General features: G+C 36.1%; 2 protein-coding genes across 3 annotated transcripts; one reads left to right on the plus strand and one right to left on the minus strand.

Moving 5' to 3' along the window:
- The first annotated feature begins 2,487 nt into the window (after positions 1–2,487).
- On the plus strand, positions 2,488–8,958 carry LOC147537325 (CLP protease regulatory subunit CLPX1, mitochondrial-like). The gene is made up of 15 exons (XM_086639189.1): positions 2,488–4,008; positions 4,083–4,144; positions 4,325–4,425; positions 4,567–4,646; positions 4,726–4,776; positions 4,974–5,048; positions 5,130–5,207; positions 5,403–5,459; positions 5,691–5,761; positions 5,847–5,946; positions 6,036–6,140; positions 6,802–6,864; positions 6,990–7,112; positions 7,669–7,824; positions 8,617–8,958. The coding sequence occupies exons 1-15, from the start codon at positions 3,127–3,129 to the stop codon at positions 8,689–8,691; spliced, it is 2,079 nt and encodes a 692-aa protein (XP_086495315.1). The 5' UTR covers positions 2,488–3,126; the 3' UTR covers positions 8,692–8,958.
- Positions 8,959–12,039: 3,081 nt separating this feature from the next.
- On the minus strand, positions 12,040–15,631 carry LOC147537326 (P-loop containing nucleoside triphosphate hydrolases superfamily protein). 2 transcript variants are annotated; one of them, XM_086642537.1, is made up of 9 exons: positions 15,248–15,631; positions 15,093–15,155; positions 14,535–14,612; positions 14,141–14,361; positions 13,997–14,069; positions 13,621–13,905; positions 13,374–13,517; positions 12,896–12,946; positions 12,040–12,606 (listed from the first exon to the last, which is right to left on the minus strand). In XM_086642537.1, exons 1-9 carry the CDS (start codon positions 15,485–15,487, stop codon positions 12,535–12,537), a joined length of 1,227 nt encoding a protein of 408 aa, XP_086498663.1. In that variant the 5' UTR covers positions 15,488–15,631; the 3' UTR covers positions 12,040–12,534. The 2 variants fall into 2 exon arrangements, with proteins under 2 accessions (XP_086498663.1, XP_086498664.1); XM_086642538.1 differs by lacking the exon at positions 15,093–15,155 and having other exon boundaries at positions 15,248–15,621.
- Between the last annotated feature and the right edge of the window lie 8,306 nt (positions 15,632–23,937).

Consider the following 23,937-nt stretch of genomic DNA (forward strand, 5'->3'; position numbering starts at 1 on the left):
AGATTCTAGTGAGCAGCAAGCAAAGCCAATCTAGGACTAGGATTTGAGTCACACTTCAGCACAGATAACTTTAACTGAACCTCCTCAAGATCTCCTCAGCGGGTTCAGAAGTCCCATCGAACACCCTCCTATTCCTCTCACACCAAATATGATATAAGAAAGCATTAAAAGTAAGCTTACCCAAGATAGCAACCTTTTCATTCTCACTGAAAAGCCTAAGGCGCCAACTTACAATAGCATCCCAAGAGTGGCAAGGAGCCTGATGTAAGGCGAGGTGGCTAAGAAGACCCCTCCAAAGAAACTTAGAAAAGCTGCATGGGATAAAAAGATGCACATCATTCTCTTCATCACAACTACACAAAGAGCAAGTAACACTTACATTCAACCTCCATCCATACAACTTTCTCCTAGTCTTCAAGGCCCTATGTATAGGCACCCAAGAAATAAAACTGTGTCTAGGGATGTTATGGCTAAACCCACAACTGACTCCAACCAACATTTGGCTTCACATCCCTCAAAGCATTATAAGTCTCTTCAAGGTAAACACTCCCTTGTCATTGGTCAACCAGACCCTAAAGTCAGTAGCATCAACTGGAACCTGACTCAACCTATCAGCAATAGGCCCCTTATAGATAGTCAGAAGAGGGGAAATCCCCCACCTACCTCCTAATAAGCAATCACTAACCTTGGCCTTCCTGTGCAGAGTCTCATCTTACTGAAAAACATAAGTAAAATAGGGATCCAAAACACCCAAAGGGTGCCAAATATCCTTATATTAGTAGGGAAATCATATTTTTCCACCACAAACATCACAAAAAAGTGAAAAAAAAACTTAGCTTTGACTTTTGAGAGTATAAACAACAAAATATGTTACAATCTCGTTCTTTTAGTAATGATTTGTTTATACCAATAGTAATAAAATTTGACGAGTCAGTGTCTTCAAAGTCACGTTAATCGTATATTAAGCCAAACAAATATTTCGAAAACTAAGTAATATTTGTACACTAAGATAATATGTTAAGCAAAGGTTAATCAACAAAAGAGCCTACCGGCTGAATTTGAGGATTAAGAAAAAATTAGAATTGAATTTGTCTAGTTTGGGTAAAAGTGTAGCTTCTTAGCACGTTTTTAGTGGATTCTTGTTTTTTTTGTTCTTGTATAGCTTGCCGCTACTACCTACAGGGTCGGGCCCTTTAGCCTGTTTATCAATGCAAAAAAAGTTAATCAACAAATAATATGTTGCAGTTCAACAAAAAAAAACAAAAACAAATAATATGTTGCAAATAACTACTTCCTCGCAGTGGCGGACCCAGAAAGTTCTCTTTGTGGAGGCACATTAATTTGATCATAATAAATAGTAAAAAAACAAATACCACCACTAATGACAAATTGACGAGCATCATTAAGAATCTCTATCGAAATTAGTTATAATTAAATTACTAAGAAACTTTCAATTAATGATCCATATATGTCATAAGATTGCTCTCAAGTAATTACGCTACGAAATCTAAATAAATAATTAGTGTAGTTAAATATATAAAAACAAATGTGTATGACCTTTTATCTTAATTTTTTTTTTCACAAATCCATGTGCTATAAAGAAATTAAGGAATGAGTGAAAGAGAGATAAGAGTGAATAAAATAAAATATTATAAGAAAATATTTATAAAATTAAAATATGAAAAGGGCATTTGGGTTATATGATGATACAAATAACGCTACTAGAGGTTAAATGTTTATCATTTGACGCTACTAGGAGTTAAAAAAAAATTTAAAGTGTCAAATGATAAACAGGAGAAAAGTAGTAGGACAAAAAACAAAAGAGTAATTTTAAAAGGACGGCTCAAAGTGTTATTGACGCCCACTTCTTCATACTTGACCCTCTAATAATTGCTTCTTAGAGGCACCAACACCAGTTGAAAGGGCGCCTTTAAAATTACTTAAAGGAATTAACCCAAAAAATAAAAGAAAAAGAGTGGATGGTGGGGCTCGAACCTATAACTTACCACGTGGTAATCCAAGGACGACTCTAGTGAGCCAATCGCCCATTACTAATTAATTGGTGCTAATAACACTCGGGATAATTTGGGGCTCCAATACTTTTTGGCTCAGGGTCGTGGGGGCATGTGACCCCATAGGCCCCAACGTGGGTCCGCCCCTGCTTCCTCGGTCTAATAGGATAGGGTTATATCAATAAAAATAAAGGTAAAAATAAATGGGCTTTAGGCCCCATAGAAAAAGCGAGACTCTTAATCATCATAAATATATAACTGTAAAATAACTGTATATTTCTTTACAAAATTATCATGTCATATAAATAATAAAAACTAGTTTAGAAATTTGCGTTAGACACAAAATTGTATAATCTCGAGATGACTAGATTGTCACATAAAATGAAAATCTTAGTGATTGAGACTTCAAACGCAAGAATAATGAAATTTATTTTTAATTATGCATTAAAAATGTTTTAAAATTTAGGAGAAATTTGAGATCCTAAAAAAAAATCTCAAATTTAAATGTAAGATCTAATTTAAAATCGAGGAGACATTTAAGATCCTGAAGAGAAATCTCAAATTTTAATGTAAGATGTAATTTAAAATTGAGGAGACATTTGAGATCTTAAAGAGTTTTTTTTTTTTGATGAAGAAGATCTTAAAGAGTTTTTATATTAGAATCTTGTTATTGCTGAGAGTCACGTGCAACTCACGTGCTACCTAATCCCATTAACGGTTAAAAAGGCCGAGAGAGATAGAGAGTGGCAAGATAAAACTGCTATACTGAGCACGAAAAAGAACAGAGAAAACGAAAATTTCTAGAGAGAGAGAGAAAAGAACGAAGAGAGAATTTTGCTCACACTCTTTAATAAAACAATTCTCTCTCTCTCCCTCATCCAATCACCCTTTCTCGCATTTCTCTCTCTCTCTCTCTCTCTCTCTCTTCAGAACCTATAGATTTATAGTAAAAACTATTCTTTTTTTTTCAGATCCCAATCTCTTTCTCTATCCATCAATCATTCTATCTCTTTCAATCCCAATCTCTCTTGGGTTTCTTTTTATTGTTGAGAATTATCAAAATTTCTTTGTCAATTTCAAAAATTTATTTTTTCAATTGAAGAAAAAGAAGAAGATGTTTAGTATTATTAGATTGAGGAAGTTAAAGGAAACAGTGATTAGAACATCAAAGTTTGCAACTTTATCAGAAACTAGGTCATCATCAGATTCTTATATTAGAATCTCGAATAGATCGTTAATTTATACTCGATTTGATAGTGTTTACCGTCGGCGTGAATCTTTGATTGGATTATTACAACAAGAACGTCATAAATGGGATGGAGGTAGTGGTAGTGGTGGTGGTGGTTCTGATGAATATTCAACTCGTAAAATTAGGGCAGAAGCAAATTGTCCTCGTTGTTCTAAACCAATGGACCTTCATTTCTCTGATCGTGGTGATAAATCTATTTATCAAGATGTTAATCTTTGCCCTAATTGTAAAACTGCTTATTATTTTCGTCCTCACAAGTTTGTACCTTTACAAGGTAATTTTATTGAAATTGGTAGGGTTAAGAAAAAGGGTAATTTGGATAAGAAATCCAGTAGTACTAGTAGTAGTAATGGGGGAGGGCAAAGTGGAGATGAATTGGATTTTGGTGATAGACTTAGGGTTTCGTTTTTGGAAAATTTGAGGTCATCTGGTGGTTTCCTGCCGGAAAATTGGCCACCACTAGGTCCACCTGCTCCAAATGGATTAGCAGTTCATGCTCCACCAGGTCCACCAGGCCCGCCGTTCGCTCCTGGTGTGAATGTGGTGCGGCCGTCAGGCTCGGCCAGGCCTGGTGGTGGCAGTAATGGTGGTGGTGGTAGTGGTGGTGGTGATGAAGGCGGTGGTGGTGGGTCTTATGGTGAGAAGAATGGTTGGGGTGGAGCGAATTTGGGGAAAGATTTGCCAACACCTAAAGAAATTTGCAAAGGGCTTGATAAATTTGTTATTGGGCAAGAAAGAGCTAAAAAGGTTTGTAATATGTTAATGAATAATCTTAGAGATTTAGAATAGTGTCCTATGTGATACTAAATTTCATGTTTCAGGTGCTTTCGGTTGCCGTTTATAATCACTACAAAAGGATATATCACGCTTCTTCGCAAAAATGGTATTCCTTTTGTTTATTTATATCTTTAATCCTATAGATGCTTTAGGTTGTGGTTGTTGAATTAATTGTCAATCTCCTCTTTAGTTATGTATATATACATGTGTTCAAGGGAATGATACTTTCAATCTTTGTATATTGATTCTATGCACATATTCGGTAATTTATTGATTTATATTTTAGGCCAGCAGCAGAATCAGGGAACACTGAGTCGAATATTGATCCACAAGATTTTGTAGAACTAGACAAAAGCAATGTACTACTAATGGGTCCAACTGGCTCGGGTATGAAGCTCTTCTTTATGACCTTGATGTTCATTTCTTACTTTTCGCGATGAAATGAAAATCCTTTTCGGTACCTATAGTAGTTTGAATTTATGAAGCACACCGCAAAGTTTAAATATGAAGAATTTGTTATGAGGACAGGAAAGACATTGCTTGCGAAAACACTAGCTCGATTTGTCAATGTACCATTTGTCATTGCAGATGCAACAACATTGACACAGGCATGTTGGTTTCTTGCTCTGATTCGTTCCCATGATCTTGAATATATCAGTACTCAATCTAATAGCTATTGTTTTGCAGGCTGGTTATGTTGGAGAAGACGTGGAATCTATATTGTATAAGCTACTTACGGTATGTTTCATGATCAATGATCTTCATATCCGTTTTGGTTGAAGGGTATTAAGCTTAGAAATATTCGTATTGATTTTCATAAATGTTTACAACTTCGGGAGATACTTCAGTTCAGTCTACTTTAATAATTGTGCCTCCCGTTTTCATTTAAAAATGCATTTGAAGTCATTTATTTCTATTTTAACTATGTTATGTAGGTGGCTGAGTTTAACGTGTTAGCGGCTCAACAAGGAATCGTCTACATAGATGAAGTTGACAAGATAACTAAAAAGGTTATTCAATTTTTTGGTTCTTGTATGACCCCATTGTTTTGCTCAGATTTTATGTATGATATTAGTATGGACTTTATGCAGGCTGAGAGTCAAAACATTAGTAGAGATGTATCGGGCGAGGGTGTTCAGCAAGCATTATTGAAAATGCTCGAAGGAACAGTAAGTATATTAAGTTTATAAAAGAGTAAATATAGTCAAAAAAATTGTTTAAACTTCTGAAATGGGATGAGTACCTAGTTTTATCTTTATGGAATTTGCTGGTTACGACATCTCTTTAATTATTTTGAAGGGGAAGTGTATCTTGTTAATTCATTTTTCATTCTTTTTAATTGACTTTCACATTTTCTTATTTAGATAGTAAACGTCCCTGAAAAGGGTGCTCGCAAGCATCCTCGTGGTGATAACATTCAGGTATGGACGCTCCAATTGTTTCTTCTATTCGTCCTACGGTCCTACCAATCTAGTTCATGTTCGATATATTTCTTAATAACTATCTTTTGGCATTTAATAATGAAGTAGATAACTCACGGGTAACGGGTTTGGCGAGCTTACTTTAGTTCTTCCTTTCATATGTTAATGATAACATTTGGTCCAACCTAGACCTTTTGCTGATTTATATCATTAATTCATTATCATATGCAGATAGATACAAAAGATATACTTTTCATATGTGGTGGAGCATTTATTGATCTAGAAAAGACTATTTCAGAAAGGTAACTCCATTTTATAACGTTATCATGGATTTGAAGGAATTCTGGATAAGTGAAGACATTTTTCTAACTCTACTATATTTACTAGACGGCAAGATTCTTCTATTGGTTTCGGAGCTCCAGTACGTGCAAACATGAGATCTGGAGGGCCTACGGATGCTATGATAACATCCTCTTTAATCGAGTCGGTGAGACACTGGAGGAGAAGATTTATTTTTCTGCATCAGTTTCAAATCTTGTATCTTTAATCAGACTGAAATTTGCTTTTGTTATCTAGGTTGAAAGCGGGGATCTAGCTGCATATGGTCTGATCCCAGAATTTATTGGACGATTTCCAATCTTAGTTAGTTTGTCAGCTTTGTATGAAGATCAGCTTGTTCAGGTAATATCTCTAAAATGCAAGTTACATTCATATCATTAGCTCTTTCAAGTTTACTCCTATATTTTTAGTTTTTCGTTTAAATATAAAAAATAGCACCATTTTTTACAATCCACCAACTGCAGTAGACAGTAAACTTCATAGTCTATATACAATAGTAGATCGCCTTTTCACATTGATCTGTTCACAATATGAGTTAGTTGGAGTTCAAGAGAAGGCGAGGACCTTCTTTTAGCTACCGGCCTAAGCAGAAGAGACTATCCTCTTTGATCGGTTGATTGGACCGAAGAATGAAGAGGTTGATTGAACCCTCACTTTAGCTTGGGCTTTTAATAGCGACAGTGATACTGGGACTAGCTGAATTCTGGGCGAAACCCTGTGAAGTTTTTACCAGATGGGAGTGTTGGGTTTTTGCATATCTCATTGATGAATCATGAGGGCGGCACTCAAACCATCTGGCCCGAGGATTTAACCTGGAGTTCATTTATTCCAGTAGTTTCTTGTTTTGATCACAAGAGGCCTCTGGCAGGAACCTCCTGAGATTTGTTGGGTTCAAATTATTCCTTTTCCTTTCAAGTTTGATATACTGCTGTCTGCTGATTCGTTTTCAATTGCTGCTAATTGTGACGATTTTCTGATGTCTCTCCCTATATTATTACATTAGGTCCTGACAGAACCCAAAAATGCGCTCGGAAAACAATACAAGAAAATGTTTAGCATGAACAATGTAAGTATTTGATTCAGAAAGTATCACTAACAAGAAATGTATTCTCGTTTAACCCTCGTAACAGTTCAGTTGAAACTTGACATGTTCTAGGCCTTAATGCTGTAATTAATACGTGTATTTCTCAGGTCAAGCTACATTTCACAGATACTGCACTAAGATTGATAGCGAAAAAGGCTATGGCAAAGAACACAGGAGCACGAGGTTTAAGAGCCATACTGGAAAGCATTCTTACAGAAGCTATGTATGAGGTATTAATTGGCTCTTGTTCGTACTTGAATTTGTGATATATAACTTTATGGCCTTTCTGGAAGAAGGATTAAAGAATCCCAAGAAACAGGAATTCTTTGGAAACTGAAATTTTAGGAAACACGATTCTTCTGGACTTTTTTCTCCTTCCGTTTGGGTACCAATAAGGAATCACAGGGTTAGATACAGAACGTGGATTTGGGTAAGTTTTTTGGGGAGACTAACCTAATCTTATTAGCAAGGGGAAGGTGGGAGTCAAAATAAAGGATTTGTTAGAAAACACAATTCCATTGGGAACTAGATTCCATTAGATTCTGGCTGACATATTGACCAAGGAAAATGGTTTACCAGCAAATACTCGTCTCACATTTTTCTACTCTGTTTTCCTTAGTGAAACAGATCACTAACGTTTATACAAGGTTAAACTTTATCAAAGTTACTACGCCATCGCCTAATATTTGAAATTCTTGGCCAGATAGGTCTTTTATATTATTATTATCATAGTAATAGTAATCTCATATCATCGTAACTGAATCACTAATGGACATCCATTCTCAGATTCCAGATGTGAAAACAGGAAAGAACAGAGTAGATGCTGTTGTTGTTGATGAACAGGCCCTCGGTTCTATCAACATGGTGGGTCTCGGAGCAAAAATTCTTCGAGGTGATGGGGCACTAGAGCGTTACCTTTCCGAAACAAAGTTGAGAGATCAGGTAAGTTTCTATTTTGTTCCACCCATCTCCATTTGGTTAGACCTGTAACCCGTTTGTATTTGGTTCAGCCCATTTTTATTTGGTCTGACCCATCTCTATTTGGCTCCAGCCATCTCTATTTGGTTAGACCGCTTAGCCGTTTGTATTTGATTCAGCACATTTGTATTTGGTCCAACCCATCTCTATTTGGTTCGACTCATCATTTTCTACTTGGTTCCACCGATTTCTATTCGGTCCTACACATTTGTAATTGGTTCGACCCATCTCTACTTGGTTCACCCATTTGGGTTTGATTCAACACATTCAAGATGAACCTCTTCTGGTAAATATAAAATAAGCAGAAAACTAAGTTATGTTCTTAAGGTGTTTTTATCATTAAATTACTCTGTCTTTTTAAGTTAAAAAAGAAAAAAACTGTTTAAGCGGTTATAATAACAAATGTTCATCCACTGTTACACTATTGTTTATTTGTTTTTACCATTAATGGTCTAAATGGCCCAACGGGCTGAACCATTTATAAACAGGCTTGGGCCTGCGCTCATGTTGGGCCGACATATTTTGTGTGTGGGCCTCTAAACAGATCGGGTCCTAAATGGCCTGACAGGCTGAACAGTCAGCCCATACAGGGCCCGTTATGTCAAGGGTCGGCCTACCCCATCTGAATGATAGCTCGGGGCTGCCTTAAACGAGTCGGGCTCAAGGCAGTCTTAAACTGGCATGGCCCATATGACCACTACTTTTGCATGTGCATCCAATTTCTCTTTGTAAAGATATGACTGGAAATGTTTGCAGGGTAATGGCGGTGAATGTAAGGGGGATTGGTTGGCCGGCCAAACAGAGGCCTCATCGAAAGCCATGAGCATGTGATTTACGGTACGGAAAGTGTAGATGTTAAAATGTAAAAATCTGTTACTTTGTTGTAGGTCTTCTCACTGAGTTTGGTGTAGTTTTTTTCCTTTTGTAAAAATTTCATGGCTTCTTGTTTCAGTAGAAAGGAGAAACAAGAACAAATAAAATAAATTTTAACAGGCTAATTTAAGCAAACTAATGTAGAAATTATTACCCGCCATTTGAATGGGATTTTGTAGTCACTCTTTCATAAACATCGAAATAAAATTGAAGTTTTTGTTATTACTCTTATCTCATTACTTGATGAAATTATGTGATGATTGTATTGGTAAAGAAATCTTTTGAGTTATGTTGTGACCAGGAGTTACCCACATTGATGTTCGTAATATGCCGATTGAGTTAGTTAACATTGTAAATGCTGATTTTAGAGGGACGAATGAGGAAAGGTTGGGGCTAATGTTATTTTTTTTTTGCTTTCCTAGCTATTTTTAATCTTTTTGCCTTGTAAAAGGTTCGGGCTTCTCCCGCTTATCATTATAAAAGAAAAAGACAATTTAGCATTATCTTTTTTTTACTGTAGTTTTATTTTTAGAAAATAAGCGGAGCTGCAGTAAAAATATCAGCATAATGTTTGGCGATGGGGAAAGTAATAGGATTATCAGGAATAGCAACCACCTTACCATGAAACCGCAAGCCCCGGTAGGTGGGTCGGTTTGGGATTCCTTTTATTTTGTAATCACCAAGGTTTGGTTGGAAGAGAAGGAATCATAAATCCACACATTTCGTTTGGGAGACAACATTCCCCTTGGAAATGTGTTCTTTTTTATGCTTTATCGGTGCATCCTACACCGTAATGGAATGCCGTTTCTGGTCGTTGCATTCCAGTTTGGCGCCATACATGGTCATGGAGTTCCCAAAATTTCAGTTCAGGTTCCTTTGAGCCCCTGACTAATCGTTCGAGTAACCTATTGAACAACAAGGAAGAAAAACGAAAAAAGAAGATAGATACGAGAAGAAAGCGTTAGTCAGTAATTCTGAACTCTTCCTCAAATACTGCTTGTCGCTGGATTCGTGAAATTTTACAGACTTCATTCATTCTCTGGAAACAAGTAAATTCCTGAAACATCAAATATATTCATCTAGCTTATATACAATTAACAAGACAGTGGATACAGTATCTCACACACATTATCCTTACAGTCGTTTATACAGAGATTGTGAACCGCTACATATATATCTCTTATTATTCTTCGAAGTTGTAGTGCTTTTCGACAGTTTCTAAAACTTGCCACGTGCATTTCAATCCTTTAGGAAACCTGACTAAATCACCTGCACCGAACTCTACGAAGTTGCTGTCGTTATCTCCGTCGAGATAAACCTTCACCTTTCCCTTCAAAAAGTAACACGTCTCCTTTGAAGTATATGTCCATGGGAATTTGCTTGGAGGACATCCCCACCTAATTATACATAATCACCACACTACTACATAATCAGTTTAATCATACACAGACATAAATGACACAGATGATTCATAAATGTACATTAAAAAGTCTAGTAATTCACTAGTTAAGTATATATGTGTGAGTTGCTTCTTCTCCTTCTTAAAAGGAAAAAGGGTGAACTCCGTCGGAATTCACTCACTCGGTTAGGGAGGGATTAAGCGAGTCGAGTTCACCTAGGGTGAGGGAATAAAGTCCGTAAGCCAAATACCGATTCATTCACCTGAGCCCGTTATAGGCCACAAACATGTTCACTCGGTCTACAAACGAGATAACTCCAGACTCCCAAGTGAGGTTACAAAATCCACCAGATACATGATTATACCAAACATTGTTGGTGATGCACATCCGAAAGAGGACTGTTTAGTGCATAGGATGAGTAGTCAATTGCTAGTTTCATTTTCCTACTTCTTAGGTTTAATTCTATATTGTTTAGTTACTGAGTATGAAATGATATACTCTTTTGCCCTAGAACAATTGAAAATGAATTTATTAGGTCATTGCTTATCGACGTGTACATGTTCGATGTTTCAGAACACAAACGACATTAATAGAGTAGTAATACCATGGTATTAACATGATTAAATTGCACATATAAAATCTCACATAACAAGTAGTCTAGTCTAGGTATTGAAATTGTTAATGACTTTCACAAGTTTAGTACTCTTGTTTCATAGCTAGGGTTTCAGTTCCATGCTGTGAAAAACAAAGGTTTGGTGGGATTTCATTGTAGAATCATTCATATCACTAGTTGCTTCTAGCCAACAAAAAAAAAAGGTGGATCTTTTATAACCTATTACTTTTATATGCAATTAAGGAAGAAGCATCTTGAATGGAATTTTCCACTCTAAAGTTTTGAAGTTTTTTCAATCTTGTAAAACCCTAAACCCTGATGATTTATAGGTTGAACATTAACAAGACAACTAGACAGAGAAAAAGGAGAGAGAGGTACTTGGGCCATGTCCAGACAGAGAGGTCGTTGAGCATGGAGTCACTAGGGTTGTTTTGGATCAATATTCCCGTTTTCTCAGTAGCCATTTTTGTGCCTTAAGAAGCTCTGACTGATGGTGAGGATGTGCTTTTAGTTATAGAAACATTCCATTTGTATTTTATACAGAGTCTGATCACAATTTTTATTTTTTGTTTGTCGCATCTAATGTTTATACATGAAAATCGATGTATTGTATTTGTATCTAGTGGAAATGACATTGTATGCTGTTTCATAAAATGTGTTGAATCATATGATATTGTGTATCTGATACGTCATGTGACATTTACACATTCATGTTTGATATCTGAATCTGTACTTTTGAGCACCCAAGGTCAATTTTTATTGCTCGCAACTCTTTTGCATTAGGATTATATTTTTTTATTGATGTCTCATTCTTCCTGTGCCTTAGGAGCACATTGAACCGGGGCAAACTTCGGGTCAAACGTTGATGACCAAATTGAACTACCCATGTGGCTGAGAGTCCTCACGAGTTCAAACTCCAACTCCAGCCGGATAGGATTAGTTGTTTATTGTGATAGTCCCACATCGCTTGCGAGAGTGTCCGGAGCCTGAGATATAGGAGTACACTCAAGCTTGGTAAGTGGCGAGGCCTTTTGGGTGGGATCGTGGAGCCTTCACCAAGAACAAAATCTTGTACTTATAAACTTGGACCTGAGGTGCCAAAAAACGAAGACAATATCATCAACTGCTACAACTTGGGGCGTCACATGTCGTATCAGAGCCGAGGACGGTTCTCCGTCGAAGGTGGAGGATTGTGATAGTCCCACTTCTCTTGCGAGAGTGTCAGGAGCCAAGGCTAGGGGTGTCACATTTACTGTATATGCATATTCAACATTCATGGAAAGATGGGGAATATGGAGTCTCACAAAAGTGGTTATACTCCATTACAACTATAGTTATAGATAGTTCTTAACTCAAAAAGAAAACAATATTGCTTCCAATTTTATGAAGGAAAGAAGCTAAATTACTAGAGAAAATTACAAACCAAGTGCTATAGATTACAAGAAAGAAAAGCACAATCAGTACAGATTTCAGGAAAGTACTTCTCTTCAAGCTTCATGGCATTCTCGCTGCCCAGTCTTTTTCATCCTTGACTTCTCGGGTTACGTGACCCACGAAATGACACGTCGACATGATGGAATCGAAATTTAATTGGGTGTTTCTCGGTCGAACTTTCATCGACCCGTACTACTTCTCTCCGGCATCGACATAAGAAACACGTAAAACTTACACGATGTGAACATTTTCTCTAAAGCTCTCGGAATTTTCAGATTTCAGAATATATTTGAAGGCTTCGTAACCCTTTCTTCTACTTGGAAACTGAAGAAGATGCTTCAATGTGAATTTGACTTAAATTCCATCTCCATCGTATGCTTTCCATCTTTCTATCACAACCTTGAATTGATCGTCCCGCTTCCTTACCTGCAAATCGAGTTTCTTTTCTGTTGAGACTTGTGTTTAACAGAAGAACACTACAGAAAACTATACTTATTAGAGAACCAAAAGTTCCAACTTTTTTCGGCGACAAAACTTTTCCGAAATTTAGAAACTACAAATAAACTCAACTTTAGTATACAAAAACAAGCATTATGATGACTATGAATTGAAAAAATATTGATTTCGTTATTGGACATTCTAAATAATCGTCACCAAGGCATAAATAGGATGCAAATATTTGCAAAGCAGAGCCATAGTCTATAAAAAGAACTACCTCGACCAGTGGTTTTTTCCCATGCAATAACATATCAACACTTCTTTCTGTCTGCAATAATAAAAATAAAGAAATAACTTAGATGCATTGAGTTAGACAAAGAAGCTATCTAACATCTTTATGTGTACAGCAATGTAAGAATACCAAAACGGGAAGATACTCGTATATGTGTATTTCCTTCTCCTGCTTAATAGATTCTTGTTCAAATATTTACTTTTGGAATAACTGTTGCTATATATCATACATAAATGAGGTTAACTTAGAACGGTATTTTATGGTCCTAGCAAGCTGGTTTGCCAGCAACTCCAGATGTATATATATGTTGTTATATCTCTCAGTAGCATCGTCTCAAATGGATCTTATCGAATGACAAGAACTTATTTTACACAAGTTCACTGGTTTAATGATGCAGATATTTTATTGTTAGATAGATGAAATTGAGTGTAAAGACTAGAAGAGAGAAGATATTAGTGCATACTCGATGTGTCACCCAGTAGTTTCTTTCCCTCATCTCAATCAGAAAAGGAAACGTAGGAGGACCTTTCCTCTCAAGAATGCTTTTCTGACTCCGTCTAGCTCGAGCTTCATCGTCCCCTAAAGTAACGGTTTCTACGCCACCAATCTGGATATTTGACAGAAAGAATATATCAATATATTGCAAATCAAGGTTTTCTCAAGAAATAACATTTTTAACTCTGTTCATATTTTTAAGTAAGAAAACAAACCAGATCAGAAAGAGTAGGATTCTTTATCATATTAACGAGCAGTTCCCCGTGAGCAGTTCCAATGAGCATAACTCCTCTTTCCGCTATAGTACGACAAGCGAGAGACTCTGCTTCTGTTCCAATCTCATCGACAAGGATCACCTCTGGTGTGTGATTTTCCACTGCCTCAATCATGACTTTATGCTGCATTGATGGTTCGGGAACTTGCATTCTTCGTGCACTACCAATCGCTGAATGGGGAATATCTCCGTCCCCTCCAATTTCATTGCTAGTGTCGACAATAACCTATTATTTTGATTCATGAGATTCAAAAGTAAGTCCAATAACCATTTTAATGCAAGAAAATTTATCATTATAGAAATGTAAGACCACAAACCACTCGTTTATGAAGATCATCTGCCAAGACACGAGCCATTTCACGTAGGACAGTAGTTTTTCCTACTCCAGGCCTGGTAAGATCAAACAGATAGTAGTTTCGCCATGAACATTGTAGCTAATGCATGTGGAGTAGTAGATTTACCTCCCTAGAAACAAGATGCTCTCGCCATACTGAAGGAGATCATGAACCATGTCGATATGACCACTAATTGCACGCCCGACTCTACAAGTTAACCCAACCACCAAACCCTTTCGACTCCTTATTGCAGATATTCTATGCAAAGTACCTTCAATACCTGCTCTATTATCTCCTCCAAATTCTCCAACAACATTTTGAGCTTCTTCCAATTCTTTCATTGATACCTACAAATAATCAAAGTATACATTGTGACTCAGGAGAACCACTGGATTGAAACTCGAGTAAAAGAGTAAATGAAATGAAAGAACTATTAGTACCAATTTCATTTATTGTTCGGATAAAATTTGTTAAAATGGAAAGAGAAAATAAAAGTAACTGAATGTAGCTTAGGTGTTACCTCTGTGCTTCTTAAATATTCCCCACCTGATACACCGAGAAAACGTGCTTCCGGAAAACGACCCAAATCCAATACAACCTAATTACAAGAGATGACTAAGAAGTAAGAACAATATAAGAACAAAGAAGCCGAGGTGAAGTTAACCTTGAGAAATTGAGTGCTTAATGTTTTTTCTTTCTTTTCTGAAACAGTAAGATTCGAACGCTGGTCTCCAAATTGGCCTCCTATAGACTAATGAGAATCTCTAAGGTAGCAATGAAGTTGGGCCTACTCATGGAGTTGTTCTCAACTTTTTATTAAAGGTTGCAACTTTGAGTTTCTTCTAACTTGAGAGTGGAACCAACAAACACTTGAAGTAACAAATATAACTAAGGTAGTGTTTGTTTGTTTTTCTAAGTCATATATAAAATCTAACTCGATATTTGAATACGATGATTCAAATTTAGGCAATGATAAAAAAAACAAACACTACCTAAGAGGGAAATAAGTCAAGAAATAACTCAGCTACCATCTAGATTTTAGAATCATTGGGTTGTAACTTGTAAGAAGACTATTTACCTCTATAAGTTCAGCTCTTTTGGGATTCTTCCAGAGATTATCACGCAAATCTCGAGGTAGAATCTATGGAAATACAAATAGAATTTGAATTGAATCAAAAATGAAAATGCATTAATTTATAGAAAGAGGGAGAGAGAGAGAGAGATTTATTATACCTCCAAGAGTGCAGGAAGATCATCATCCACAACTACAAACCCATCATCAGTTGATGAACTTAAACCCTTAATTGATAGAGATGGACATGAATAAAGAAGAGAAAATCTCCTCTTGTTAAAATTAAAGGATGGGTTCTTACTGAAATTGAAGAATAAACAACAAGACTTGATGGAGGAGTGAAAAGAAGAAGATAAACAATTAGAAGTAGAAGCAGATGATTGTGCAATCATAACGGTCATATTTCTTCTTTTTCCTCCTCTTCTTCTCGTTAATACAAGAAGAAGAAAAACAGAAATTTCAAACTTGAATTCTTTTCTGTGAAGTTCAATCGAGGATCGGTGGTTGGAGAGAAAGATGAGCTTATCTTTTACACTGGTAAGTTGATTTTCATGTGTGTGCGTCTACAGGCGCCTCCTAAAATTGCTCTTCGCCCCTCCGAAATGGAATTGATTGTAGTTAGGGGTGAAAACTAAAGACCGTGAACACCGAATCAGACTGGAAAAAAAAAGCAGACCAAATTAGTCCAATTCAGAATGGTCGATCTTTTTTTGACTGAATTGATCTTTAGGTTCGGTTCGGTCATTTTTGTGACAAACCCGTGGGCCTCGAACCGGACCAAATCAAATATGTGGAAGAAAAAGGATGGCGTGGAAGAAAAAACGATCTATTTTGGCCAACCGAAATGCTTAAGCTTTTGAAGTCATTGCAATTGAAGTTTCTTTTATCTTTGAATAATCAATCAAGTTAGATGTTACTCCGTCTTTTATTGAAATCCATTGCTCTTGTTCACATTTTTCTTTCGTTGGACTATTGAGCAAAGAAAATATTAGCACTGTTGGATCATATTCATTTGATCTCTTGCATACATTATTAGCCTCAAAATAATCGTTTAATTGTTAATATTTGGTTAAATAAAACTTAAATTAGGTTTAAACTGAAAAACCACACCGAAAACCTGTTTCTAATTGAGTGGTCTATTTTATTGTCTATGAGCTTTTGGTCAGTCTTTGTTACATATATAAATCGAACCATTATAATAGGTACCCGTTCAAATATATCAAGAAACGGTTCACCCTAACCGGTTTCACCTCTAACTCTATTTAATCTCGTTTGACCTTTGACATTTATAAGTGCCCTTTTTGGACTGACCATTTCAAGACCCACAGCAAGGGCTCGGACTCGGGACCAGTCCGAGGGTCTTGCACCCTTCAAGCTCGAAATCTAGGGCATAAACCAAACACTTTCCAAGCTCGAAATCTGGCGCATTGAAAACATATCTAGGTCTCGGATCTTCATAAGCAAGGGAGGCATCAAACCCTTCTGCTATAGAAAAGACGAAAAAGAGACGAAGAAAGGGCAACTAAATCTAGGTCTCAAATCCATAAGCAAGCTCATATCTTCAAGCTAGCCTTATGTTTTTCTTGCAAGATATTTGAAGAGACAGAAAGTAAAGAGAGAAAGATGAAGAAACAAAGAAGAAAAGAATAGAGGAGGCACTGGGGTAGCATTTTGGGCCTGTACAAGGGGTGCCTACAGAGCACTTTTGGGGTGCGCCTATCAGGGCCGGTCCTGATAATTCGGTGGCCCGAAGCCATTTAAGAAAATGTGGCCCAGTAAAAGCTTGTGCAAAAAATTTCACAAAAAACATAAAATTATTGTGTAAAATTTGGTATTTTATAAGAATCCATTGGTGCTCCTAAATGTGTTAGCTTAAGATTATTTAGTAATTCGTAGAAGACGAAGAAATAGACCAATTGATGGTAATTTTCTCATATTTTCACTCATGTCTACTTAACTAAATCATCCAAATTGATGTGTATCTCTAATTAAACAAAGGAGATTTTGTTAAAAGGTCTCTCCTCAGTGATAATTTAGCAAGTAAAATGGTTCATGGGGAGGCCTTTTAACAAAATTAAGCGCAAATAAAATAGTTAACGGATCTATAGATTTATCATTTACTCTTTTGATTAGTTCAACAAAAAGTTCAACAAAAAAAATGTAGTCTTTTAATTTACTCCATCTTTTATTCACAACGCTATTTTCTAGTTCAATTTTTGTTCTATTCGTTGTATTTAATATGTATCGAGATATGAATAGAATATAAAATTAAATCATGATTAGTCCTATTAACTACCATGAAACAAAAATATTTTGATCCTGAAAGACATGTAAAGACCGTTCAGGTTGTCTTACATGTTTAAAGCCGATACACACTCTCACTTTATATATATATATATATATATTTACATAAGTCAATAAATGATAAAATCTATTTCGAACAAATGTGACCTCCAAATATGAGAATAAGATTTTAATTATGGATAAATAATTATATATAAATAGAGTTATTTCCTATATGGCCCCCTACTTTGTGACCAGCTTCCTTTATGACCCCCAAATTTTTGTAAATTCAAATATGACCCCCTATTTTCATGGAAATGTCATAACTACCCTTCCCATTAATATATTTTCAAAATAAAATAAAAAACAAAACCCTAAATTCCACCTCACTTCCCTCTCCACCACTCATCTCTCTCCACGCACCTATCTCTCCAACTCACCTTTCTCTCTCTCCAAGTCAGCACTCTCATGAAGGTCGCCGGCCGGAAAATTTTCCGGCCGGCGACCTTCAAACTTAAAAAAAAAAAATTTTTTTTTCACTCACCTCTCTCTCTCTCTCCAAGTCAGCACTCTCATGAAGGTCGCCGGCCGGAAAATTTTCCGGCCGGCGACCTTCAAACTTAAATAAATTTTTTTTTTTTTTTTTCACTCATCTCTCTCTAAAGATTCCGGCGAAGGGGGTTTCCCTTCGCCGGAATCTGGTCTGTTTTGTTGAAGAACAGACCAGATCTGGTCTGTTCTTCAACAAAACAGATTCCGGCGAAGGGAAACACCCTTCGCCGGAATCTTTAGAGAGAGAGAGATGAGTGAAAAAAAAAAAAAAAAAAAATTTTAAGTTTGAAGGTCGCCGGCCGGAAAATTTTCCGGCCGGCGACCTTCATGAGAGTGCTGACTTGGAGAGAGAGAGAGTTGAGTTGGAGAGAGATGAGTGGTGGAGAGGGAAGTGGGGTGGAATTTAGGTTTTTGTTTTTAATTTTATTTTGAAAATATATTAATGGGAAGGGTAGTTATGACATTTCCATGAAAATAGGGGGCTATATTTGAATTTACAAAAATTTGGGGGCCATAAAGGAAGCTGGTCACAAAGTAGGGGGCCATATAGGAATTAACTCATATAAATATTATATGGGGAGGTGATGAATGATGGAATACAAATAAGATTGATTTTTCTGTTGAAAGATAAATAAGATAGATATTTTCAAGAGATATAAGATAGATTTGATAAATAAAAGTGCAACGTCTCTGGATGGTTGGGATTAGATTTTTCTGTTGAAAGATAAATAAGATAGATATTTTTCAATAGAAATAAGATAGATTTGATAAATAAAAGTGCAACGTCTCTGGATGGTTGGGACTAGATTAGATGGACATGGTTTTTGGAAAATAGATGGACATGGTTGGGACTTGGGAGTGGGATTGGAGATGAGACAGAGAGGAGATACGATTTACCATGGAAGGGACCCACACTTAAAAAATAAAGTTAAAAGAAGTGGGGCCACCCTTAGCTTAGTATTCGTTAATCGTTAGTGGCTGCCGTTACTGATTTTCCTTTTTTAAGGCAGTGTTGGGCCGCTCAATTGGGCTAAAACAAAGCCTAGAATATACAAACTTTAGAGGTAACTCACGAAAATTGTGGCCCCTAAAATTTCGTGGCCCCGGGCCGGCTCTGGCGCCTATATATGCACCCTTCCATGTCCTTTATCCACTGCATTAATTTTGATTTGGCCCCCTCTTTGTGACCAAATGAAAATTTGACTTCTATATTACTCTAACTTTCCAATCAATAGTACCATAGTTGGGTTAGTCTTCGTTAGTCATTTTTGCTTTCCTTTTATGACCAACTGAAAATTTGACCTCTACATTACTCCCACATTCCAATAAATACCATAGTTCGGTTAGTCTTTGCCGACAACGGTCGACTTACTATTTCCGGTGACCTTCAACCAATCTTTTTTAGTCTCTCTTGATGATGTCTAAAATTGGCTTTAGGTTACCAATCGGGTAACGAAGGCTTAATGAACCAAAGAACCAATTTATCTTTGTGATTTTGGAGAGAAAACCTGCAAAAAACTCAGAAACCTCTCAGACACTCAAGTCAGTAGAGTGTTTTTACTGTTAAAGAAATGAATTTGAAGTTTAACTTTAGAAGTTAAACCTCGATAATTGATTAGGGCGAATCTGTTACGACTGTGATGATCGACTGAGATGATGCGGTAGTGAGACACCGGGTAGATGAAACCAACTTTGACGGTCGTGAAAATGATAAGTTTTCTTGTTTGCGCATTCTATTTTTCTCTTAATAATCTCTAAATATCATGGTTCTGACCTAGTTTTTTGCTATGGTAGTGAAAAAAATTTCTCTATGATAGTGCATAGAAGAAGAACAAAGAGGAATCAGTTCAAAAATGGAACTCCCAAGAAGAGACTAAGATCCCTTGTTCCAACTCAAAAATGGAACTCCTTGAAAATACTTCTTCTTCTCTCTCTGTGATTGATAAATACTCTCTTTCAATCACTCTCTATAGTCAATCGGAATTCCTCCCCTCTCTTTCCATCTATCTCTCTGATCTTCTCCCTTGATTTATGTCTAAAATTTCAAGCTATCTCTCTTATCTTCAATTCACTGATTTCTCTCCTTAAAATATCCAGAGAAAACTCAATTCCCATTCTCTTTCTATCTCTCTCTGTCTAAGATATCCAGCCAGCCGAGTTTTTTCTCACTCCTTTGATCACTCTTTATTTCTAATCTCTATAATCACTCCTTTGATCACTCTCTATTACAAATCTCCTTCTTTCCATCTCTGTAAATCCCAGTTCTCTCTCACGCTCTCTGTTTCAATTTCTAGAGAAAAGATATCTATCTCTCTGTAGTAAAATTACGGGTATTGGTTAGAGATGAGAACAAATTTGAAAATCCCCTTCCTCACGCCAATCAGATCAAAGGACTTGCCAACAACGGGTAGCCCTGTTGGTAAGTATATCTGTAAGTGCATCTACTCCGTAATGCGGAGGTCCAAGGTTCGATCCCATGGAAGTGCAAATCCACAAATATTGAACTTGAGTATAAAGTAGTTTCTGTAGGTTTTAGGTCATAATTTCGCCTTGCTTTAGGCCAGTAGTAATTTGACAGTTATCGTGTTTATCAAATGGTAACGATGTATCAATGCCTTTGTAATGACTATTGTAACCAATGACTTCATCTGTTGGGCCATACAAACATGGTACAACTCAAGGCTACGAGAGTGTCACGTACTCCTTTTCTGTCTCGCATGCCAAGGTGTTCCGAGGTCATCCCACTGGTCAACAATGTCTGACCGAAAAGTTGGCGCACTTGATTCTTGGTCAATTGTTGACTTCTAGACTCGGTCAAAGATGACCAATATTTGGAACATCAACTCTCTCATTCTTCTCACCAACACCACTATCATCATTCTCTTTATCTCACTCACTCTTGCTCTCTCTTGTTCCACCTCTCTCTCTCTCTCTGAAGCTTCAACATAAGTTTTTTTTCTACAAGTCGAAGCTTCTGTAGAAGCTCAACAAAAGCTTGAATTTGAAATTTTTCATCTTTAAATCAGAGCAACTTCAATGTGAATCATCATATATGAATCTTCGGAGAAAGAGAAAAAGAGAGAAAGATAAAATGATGATGAATCTAATGGATAGTATATCTAGATCTGTAGATTTATAGATCTAATCATAGCATATTGTAAGGTGACATTTCTTATTGGATTTTATGCTTGTATGATTAAATTCAAATAACATTTGAGAGTATCTAGAATGAAACTTGCAAGTAACAAAATCGTCTGATGACATTCACATTAGATCATTCTATTCAACTTTGAACTATTTTTATTCATGAAAAGAAAAAGACATTGCATCCTTCATAAAATACAGTATAATTTTTCGTTTGATACTTAAACAACAAATTTTTTATTTGATACTTAGAGAGCAGTCCTAAGTATTCATGAAATGAAGGTTCTCATATATGTATATGTGAGACTTTACTTACTATTTACACTTCCACATCTTCTTCTCCTTAACATTTTGCAAATCGGTCACCTATGAAACTCAATATTATCTACTTTTTCAACTTTCATACTTACGCAGTTGCCATGAGACCATTGTTCACACACATCACAACATATCCAAAGCTCGTCTCCGACATCAAATTTTCTTGCAGACTCCACAACCATTTTTTGCATCGTTCTATTCTCGATCTTCAGGTATACTTGGCCGAACCATTGCCTGGAAATGGGGTTCTTTCTGTTTCTGAAAGAAATACAAGGCAGAGATAAATATTTGTTTTAGATTTGGCAAGAGTTTCTTAACTTCGTGCTTTCGACAATCGAATTTAAAATGAACTACCAAGGAAATGGAGAAACTATACCATCTTTGTTTTCTCTTTTTTATGTTGTTGATGTTCTTGGTTTGTCTCTTGTATGAGTCATATGGACCATTTTGAACAGAGTTGGAAGATCGTTTATCATATCAAATTGATACCGTGACAAAAACTGTATTACCATCATTCCCTCTCGAAATGATTTTTTGACTGAATCAAAATTATTTTCGATACGTAACAAAAAAAAGTTGATACTTTTGATTCCAAATATTTAGGTATATTTTAGTTTTTATTATTCATATCTAACATAATTTTGAAAGGCATTTTAAAATGTCTTTTGTTTTATGAATGCTTTGAAATTCTTCAATTGAGTATCACTTTTTTTATGCATGTCTTTTGTTATCATGAATTGACATTTTTTTTATTCATGAATTAAACGAATACATGTTGATAATCATTATTCATAGGGTCAGGCTATTAATTTAATCTTGTACAAAATATTATCATTTTAATTTTGTCAAGAACTTAAGATGGTTATTGCATTAATTTGGCAATGAGCTGGTCCATGTGAAGTGATTGCCTGTTACTCTTTAAGCCACACTTTTTTGGGCCACATTGGTAGAAGTTACTGTTATTTCAAACTTTTCTTGTTACTCTTTAAGCCACACTTTTTTGGTTTTCCATTTTTCGCCCCAAATTTAAGACCAATTTGCCATTTTCTCTATTGACATGTCCAAAATAAATTTTATTTATCAAATTATTAGCATGAGTAACATCAAATTGCTTCTTAAATTTATCGTTAAGAAAAGTACTCTCACTTGTCTTTTTCTCGATTCGCACAGATAATCCTTACAATAGTTTAGGTCAATGTGAATTGACCAAGTCAGATATCATGGGCACATGAAAGGAAACTCCACTATAATCCTTCAATGATTAGTTTTATTTTGTCATAGGTAAAATTAACTAAAAAGCTTAGGTGCTTACATTGGCTTAAACTACAAAGTAGATCGAAGGGTTTCGAAAGATTTGATCCCTCTGTAAAACTAAACTCAAAATCTGATTATAATACCTGCAGCTCTTCTCTTCTTCCTAACTATTACGCTTTTATCTTTCTTGATTAGTTCTTCTCTCATCTTCTGCCATTGAAGAGATACATTCTCTTCTTTAATTGATTTCTATATTTAGATTTTGATTTAGGATTTTGATCAATGATTGGAAAGAAGTTTAAAAAGAGAGGGGATGGAAGAGTCGGCGGTTTCTTATGAGAATATGAGATGGGAAGTTTTATAAGGCCTCTCCAATTTTGTTAAAAGGCCTCCCCATGAACCATCTTACTTGGTAAATTATCATTGAGGGGGGGGCCTTTTAACAAAAATGAGGGGGCCCTATAAAATCTCCCATATGAGATTATTAGGGTTTAATAGGAATTATTTAAGGGGATTTTTACTACAAAACAGGTACTCATTTGTTATTTCAAATACTCCCTAACTATACTATTTATTGCAATTTAAGCCCCTAACCTAATTATTTTAACCTAACCTCAAGGAGTCCAGTGAACTTTGAGGATCTGTCTAGCAAGATCAACAACGCCACTCTTTTTGTAGATCATATGCAAATTCTAAGTTGCTTCTCTTTTTGAAGATCACACTAACCCTTTTCATTTTTCTTTTTTGCAAAACTAACCTTTTTTTCTTAGTTTCAGGAGTAGTTGGATCCTCGTTAGGAAGCTTTGGAAGTGGGTAATCTTTCAACGTCGTTGCCGGTGCCTTTTCATAATATAAAGTTGTTATTGTTACAAGACCAACATGCTGACCTGCCCGAGCGTTGTTGTATAACGATTCCTGCATGTATAATTCAAATTGTCTCTCAGTTACCTCACGTTTTTGTAAAAACATTGGAAACGTAAGTAGTATTGTATGTGTGGATCACTTAGTGCCAAACATAATCAAGTCTATCAACCTCGATAACATCAATACATATATATATCCATTTGAGACGGTAAGAAGTATCGGGAACAAAATCAAAAACTGAAACCTAGGCAATTGGGCGCAGGACAGGCTCAGGGTTCGATAACAGTCGAATCTCGATCAACACCCGTCCTAGCCGAGCAACTCCGCTGAGTTCCCTTATGTATATGTGGCTATGTATGTACGTGTTTGTGTGTATGTGTATGTGTGCCCTTCTGACTCTACTTGACTAATTCACATTAGACTCAAACAACCCAAA

This window comes from Eschscholzia californica, unplaced genomic scaffold, assembly GCF_041429995.1.
Source record: "Eschscholzia californica isolate CP2 unplaced genomic scaffold, dmEscCali1.0.p SCAF_5, whole genome shotgun sequence".
NCBI lineage: Eukaryota > Viridiplantae > Streptophyta > Magnoliopsida > Ranunculales > Papaveraceae > Eschscholzia > Eschscholzia californica.